The following is a 6,256-nucleotide window of genomic DNA, read 5'->3' on the forward strand; positions in this document are numbered from 1 at the left end:
CTGATAGTTATCCACATAACTATGAAGAATTACAGAGACTTCGTTTTCTTCCAATAAGAGGAGAATCTGCCTTGTAGTTTAGTGGGTTCAGGGATCAGGAAACTGCCTTCTCTTCCCATATGTCTTCATGCTATCGTGTTACATAAAGAAGAAAGTAATCAACACATGGATCAATAAACTGCATCGAATAAAAATCTTCTTCAGTAAAAACAAGACGTGAGATCTAGATAAGCTGTGGCCACCGTACATCAGAAGAGTGCAAGGAAGTAGAAAAATATCTCGATAACAGAAATAAAAATCTTTGTAAGCCTACGTACCTTGGGGAAAGAGTGACTCAACTCTGCAGTTAGGATGGAGGGATTCCGAGTATGTCCTCCATCTTAAGGCACAAAGCAACCTCCACGTACTCTATTTTTGCAATGGCCTCTTTGCCACCAATTGACTCAAGGTTTGGACAATGTATAATAGTTAATCTCTTCAGTGATAGGAGATTACTCTGCCAAACGTTGCCTGGAATGGACCTTATACCCTGGCAATCATGAATACCCAGTGAAACAAGGAACGCTAAGTTTTGCAAGCAGCTGGGAAACACTATGGAGATATCCCCACAATCATTGAAGGAGAGTTCCTGGAGGGATGATGGTAACACCAATCCCCTCTGCCAGTTCACTTGGCGGCACCGCTTAACTTCAAACACCTTGAGAGAATGAAAACTCCCGAACCTTTCACTGGGTAGAGACAGTAACTCAGGGCATTCAGAAATAGTAATTTTCTCAACAGCAGGTAGATCTGCAGTTAGGAAGCCATCAAGGGTTGGCAGTTTTACACAACCGGAGACGGTGATGGAAACAAGTGATGGGAATACTCCGATGCCGCCAGTTCTAATTGATGTAAGATATCTGCAGTCTGAAATGCACAACTCCTCTAGACATGCACTCAATGTGATGGTGTCACAGTCACCAGAGAATGAAAAGTAGGTGAGCGAGCAGCAGTCCATGTTGTGTGCAAGATTCCCAGAATTAAACACCTCGAGGCTCTTGAGATAGGGCGCCACCAAACGCTGGGAGCAGATATTCAAACAATTAACCACCTCCAATTCTTCAAGGTAAAACCAGCTAACTGGTAATGATACTAAACCCGTGCAGCCATGAAATTTTATTTTCCTGATGGCTGGTACTGAAGCTGGATCCAGAAAATACTCGAGGCTTATATTTCCGCATCTGGAAATGGTTAAGTCTCTCAAGGAGGACAAAGTACCATTGATGGAATCATGGCTATCAAGTGTCTCATTCAGATTTATGTTCTGTGAAACCCTGGAAAATGACAGAGCTGAGTTCTTGAGCCTGCCACAATTTTCAAAGCTCAACGTTGCTAACCTGGGGAAATTCTGTGGCTGGAACCAGCTTGGAAGAGAGACACCTGGATAACTTGAAATAAACAGATGTTCTAGACTGGTAGAAGGTTGCAGTACTTCAAACACCTCTGTCCCACTGTGAGTCGGCAAAATCGAGGTCGTTGAGGAAGACCAATCCAGATGGAGAGTGTGGAGACATTTCTTATTCTTCAGTTTGGCTTCTGCTGCCTCCTCCTTGCTTATAGCACCAAGGTTATGTATTCTCAGTTTACGATACTGGTTCATATTCTTTATCAATCTAATACCTTGTCCTTTCCCATCAACTGCATCAAGCTCTAGTTCACCCATTGGATATTGAATCCCTCTTGATTCAAATCTCTGTAAATTGATCAACTTATTGAAGTCATTGGGAAAACTTTTTATTGTGCACTTCTCAGCATATACTCTCTGCAAATTATAGAGGCGACAAAATTCTGAAGGAAGGCTGCTCAAATGACATGTTCTGGTGATCTCAAGGTACCGAAGATGCTTTAGGTTGCCAACACTATCTGGTAACTTATTTATGGAGACACAAAGAAGCACACGGATACGCTTGAGTTCACCAAACCATCTGTCAATTACAAAATCTACACTATCCTTTTTCACATAAAACTTGCAAAGTATGGTACGAAGCTTTGTGTGCTTGCATAGGCTCACCAAGTGGGAAATGTCAAAGTCTTTATTAGGGAGTACATACAGATGACGTATATTCTGAGGAACATTTTTGAAGTCACCCACACTTTTTATGATGAAGCAGTCATGAACTGAAACTAGTTGTGCCATGTCATGTAGCAAGTCATGAATTACATACGAACCAGCGACTTTTTGAAAGAAAGACCGGTTGAAAAGGTCTTGAAAGTACTGAGAGGCAATATCTATAAGTGGGGTGTCACCTTGAGGTTCCACAAAGCCTTCTGCTGCCCAGATTTCAGCCAAACGATCCTTTTCAAATTTGTGATCTTTCGGGTACACAGAACAGAATGAGAAGCATCTTTTCAAATGGAATGGCAAATACATGTAGCTCAACCGAAGTGCTGGCAAAATATCGGTCTCCTTTTGTTTCAACTCCCAGAGTTCACTCTCTAGTATATTTTTCCAGTGTGATGTATCAAGGTTCATTCTTAGCAGTCGTCCAAGAGTTATGGCGGCCAAAGGAGAACCCTTTAACTTAGAAAGTATGCTTCTACCAATCCGCTCTAAATCAGGACTACTGTTAGAAGTCTTAGACCCAAAAGCACAGAGTTTTAAGAAATCCCAAAGTACACCATCTGTCAAACCATCTAACAGGAACGGCTCCATTGTGCGCACTCCATCAGCAACTTCTGGAGATCTTGTGGTAACAAGCATCATACTTCCATGTACGACATTTCTGAAAGGTGCACAAAACTTCTCCCAGCGCTGCCCATTTTCCTTCAAGGCATCATCCCACACGTCATCAACTACAATCAAGAACCTTTTATTGCTCAAATTCTCAAAAAGAGCATGCTGAAGAGAATCTAAATGATCAACATTTGCCTGTTTTCCGGTTGATGATTGTATGACATCGTTTGTTAATCTCTTTACATCAAAGTCATCTGCACAAATCCAAATTATCAAATCAAAGTAAGACTTCACTTGTCGATGATTGCATATATGTTGGGCCAAAGTGGTTTTCCCAATGCCCCCCATCCCTACTATTGGCAAAACAGGAATAGCTTGTACTCTTGATTCATTACTAACTTGGTTGCTTGCTGGTGTGCTTGTTGAACCATTGGCTGTGGTACTTGCCCTCTTACGTTTTGGGTGGGCCCTTCTGTTATTTTGAGGTATACCGAGCAATCCCATTACCTGCTTCAGATCCCTATCACGACCAAACATTTCTTTACTTGTTGAAGATATAGTATCTGGCCTGACCGATTTGTCAAACCCTGGTGTGACTTCATGCAACCCGGGAATCTGATTGAGCCTACAAGAAATGTCATTCAGCCTCTCTTGGATATCATTCACTTTGTTGAAGCTTCCTTGAATTGTGGTTTTATAGAAGTCAGCAAAAGCAGAGTGAGTTGTGTTACCCTGCCCTGTCACATTCAGCTCGTGCCATCTGAACTCATCAAGAATGTCATCAGCATCATACACAGCATCTTTGAGTATAGGAAGGAGCTCAGCCACACAGTTTGTGTGACTCCTCCACTCTGCTCGGTCGATAAGGCCATACATTGCAGGAAGAGTATCCCTGAGACGTTGTAGGCTTCTTTGCAAATGCGACACTTCATCTTGAATATTTTTCTCCTGCGTTGCAGACAACCGGGAGCGCAGAGATGAGATAGAAGATGCAGCCCACTGAAAAAGGTTGACGCATTCATTGATGCCACTAATTAACCCAATGGCCCTTGATATGCTCATGGCGAATGGAGTGCAAAGATTGATTTCTTCCCTCCTGTGGACAAACAATGGATTCATTCAGGAATCTACAACCATTTACTTTGTTCGTAGTAATACAAAAGTTATAACAATAGGACAAGCCAAAAGTTGTGGTAACTATCTTCTCCAAATATTTTCAATAAATCTAATAATTTGTTTGATACAAATGAGTTTTACAAAGGAGCCTGACCTTGAACTAGCTTTTTTGCAACACAAACCACTATCTTTATTTTCCTTTAGCAATAGTATTTAACTATATGTACATATATTAAAGTCACAGGGCTTCGCCGATCAGTCACCCCTCTGGTTACTGTTCATACGTCTATGAACATTAACGATCATAAACAGTACCGCCGTCTCCAGTAACTTAAAAACTTCAGAATAATTTGCTGGACCGTTCCTCGTCAATTCATAAGAGTCAAACGGGTGGGCAGGAACGGGAATGAGTAGACTACTTGAAAAAATCGGGAGAATAAAGAAGTCTTGCACAAGGGCCTCTTTCCATGCTTTGAAATCCAAGACTATAGGAAAAAAAGAATAGGTAAGTTGTTCATGAAGTGCTATACCGAAATCATCGTTTAACTACTCCGCAAGGGTATCACCCGATCGGCCGGATTCCAAATTCTCTGCTCGGCTTCGTATAACCCGCCCACCCCATAAAATTCCGGCGGGATACGGGGCAGGTGCGATTTGGGGCGTCTAGCAGGCCCCGTATTCGGGCCGGCCCGTTTCGGCGGAATACGGGGCCCAGGAAATCGGTCCCGTCGCCCCGTACTTATATTGGGCGCAGGATCGAGTGAGGGGTTAACCCCTCACTCGCAACCCTAGCTCCGCCGTGCGCCGCCGCCTCCGTAGTTAGCTCCGGCGAGCAATCCGTAAGTACCTACCTCCACATTTCACCCCAGCTTCGCCATGGACGCACGCCGCCGCAGTACCGCCTCGCCGGCGAGCGGATCGAAGCGATCCCGCTCGCTGGACAACGTGGAGGACGCGTGGCGGCGCCAATGCAAGAGATCCGCCGCCGGGAGCTGGCGTGCGGCTCTGCGAGTACGCCGGCGCCGCGTACGTCCCGCCGAAGCTCGTTGACTTCGCGGCGGGCGGGCGCTGGTACAACCAGGATCCGCCGATGAAGCCGATGAGCGGCCCCAAGTTCGACGAGTGGCGCGCCGAGTGGGAGCGCCGCCGCTGGGCGAAGGAGGCTTGGAACGCGAGCAGCGGGAGCACCAGCGCTGGAGGAGCTCCGCTCGCCGGCGAGGAGGAGGAGGCCCCCGACTTGTTGAAGGCGCTACGACAGTTCCTCAAGGACGACGCCGAGAGGAAGAGGGCGGAGGAGGAAGAGGTGGCGGCGGCCATCGCCGCCGTGAAGGAGACGCAGTTGCGGGAGGCGGAGGCGGACTCGTACCTAGTCGACCTCCCCGAGTAGAAGTCGCGATCCATTTAGGATCGCGCATTTTGGATGTAGAAGCGTTGATCCGTATGTATGATCGACGAACTATAAATATGAAAGTTTTCCGGGGTTTTAAATTTACGAATTTACGGGGTGAAATACGGGGTCTGCTAGACGGAACGGTGTATCTACTAGCACTTTTTTTTATACGGGGCGAAATAATCGCGATATACGGGGCAGAAAAGTAAGAGGCGTGTTAGACATGCTCTAAGTAATATATAACGATAATCCTAGACATACGGACAAACTGGGTTACGGAAGGATTACGGACCAACGTGGGCTATTTTGGTTGGTTTGAGTTTGATCCCCTCCTGAAAAATCGGGCCAGATTTTTTATTCTCACTGTTGGTTTGTGAGTCCGTAAGCCTTTTCCGTAAAATATTTTTGTAGGTGTAGCATTACTCTATTGGAAATATTCAAAATCTGCAAAGAGAACAAGCTACAGATGGACCCGTGCTGGCGCAAGGAGATGGAAGGACGGCAGGAGGAGATGGGGTCGTACCCTACGGGAATCCTGCTGCGGGACCTGGATTTTCCTTGGCTAGTAGCAGCAACTCGGAGCTCGCTCGGTCACCGGAGCCAGAGCCACCACCATGGCCGTAAGGCCGTTCGACTAGCCCACAGCTCTCCTAGTTAGCAGCGCAGGCCGAGCGCACCAACAAGGCAAGAATGAACAATGGATTTTATTCCTCCGCGTCGCCGATCTGAACACTGAAAAGAGGAAGGAATTACAACTATTACTGCACCGTACAGGCTCATGCCGGCGCCGGCGGCGTCGGTGGCATCGACAGGGGCGGATGAGGCGTACCTAGCACCCTAGCTGCATGGATCTTCCTTGGAGGACGGCCAGCCGGCCGAAAGGCCGCGGAGTAGCTGGGCTGTGGCGGCGGCGTGAACCCAGCACCTCGCCCGGTGAGGAAAAGGAAGAACGACCCCGGCGACGCGTGCACGAGTGGAGTGGGTGAGAAGGGGAACAGGACGGAAGCAGTTAACGAAAGGGAGCGCCTGGGTCACAG

At 46.7% G+C, this 6,256-nt stretch overlaps 1 protein-coding gene across 1 annotated transcript; it reads right to left on the bottom strand.

The window, feature by feature from the left end:
• Nucleotides 1-346: 346 nt before the first annotated feature.
• LOC124655767 (putative disease resistance protein RGA1) lies at nt 347-5,841 on the bottom strand. The gene is made up of 4 exons (XM_047194615.1): nt 5,777-5,841; nt 2,232-3,809; nt 1,368-1,490; nt 347-1,274 (listed from the first exon to the last, which is right to left on the bottom strand). Exons 2-4 carry the CDS (start codon nt 3,773-3,775, stop codon nt 347-349), a joined length of 2,595 nt encoding a protein of 864 aa, XP_047050571.1. The 5' UTR covers nt 3,776-3,809; nt 5,777-5,841.
• Nucleotides 5,842-6,256: the final 415 nt, after the last annotated feature.

The sequence above is a fragment of the Lolium rigidum genome, chromosome 5, assembly GCF_022539505.1.
Source record: "Lolium rigidum isolate FL_2022 chromosome 5, APGP_CSIRO_Lrig_0.1, whole genome shotgun sequence".
Classification (NCBI taxonomy): domain Eukaryota; kingdom Viridiplantae; phylum Streptophyta; class Magnoliopsida; order Poales; family Poaceae; genus Lolium; species Lolium rigidum.

Bases quoted from the DNA above. Each gene is read 5' to 3' on its own strand.
- LOC124655767 (XM_047194615.1), bottom strand. From the start codon at position 3,775: ATGAGCATATCAAGGGCCATTGGGTTAATTAGTGGCATCAATGAATGC. The intron at 1,491-2,231 runs GTCTTTCTTTCA...GCCGACTCACAG, and splicing joins TTTCAAGACCTTTTCAACCG to TGGGACAGAGGTGTTTGAAG. The intron at 1,275-1,367 runs GTTGAGCTTTGA...GACACTTGATAG, and splicing joins AATTTCCCCAGGTTAGCAAC to CCATGATTCCATCAATGGTA.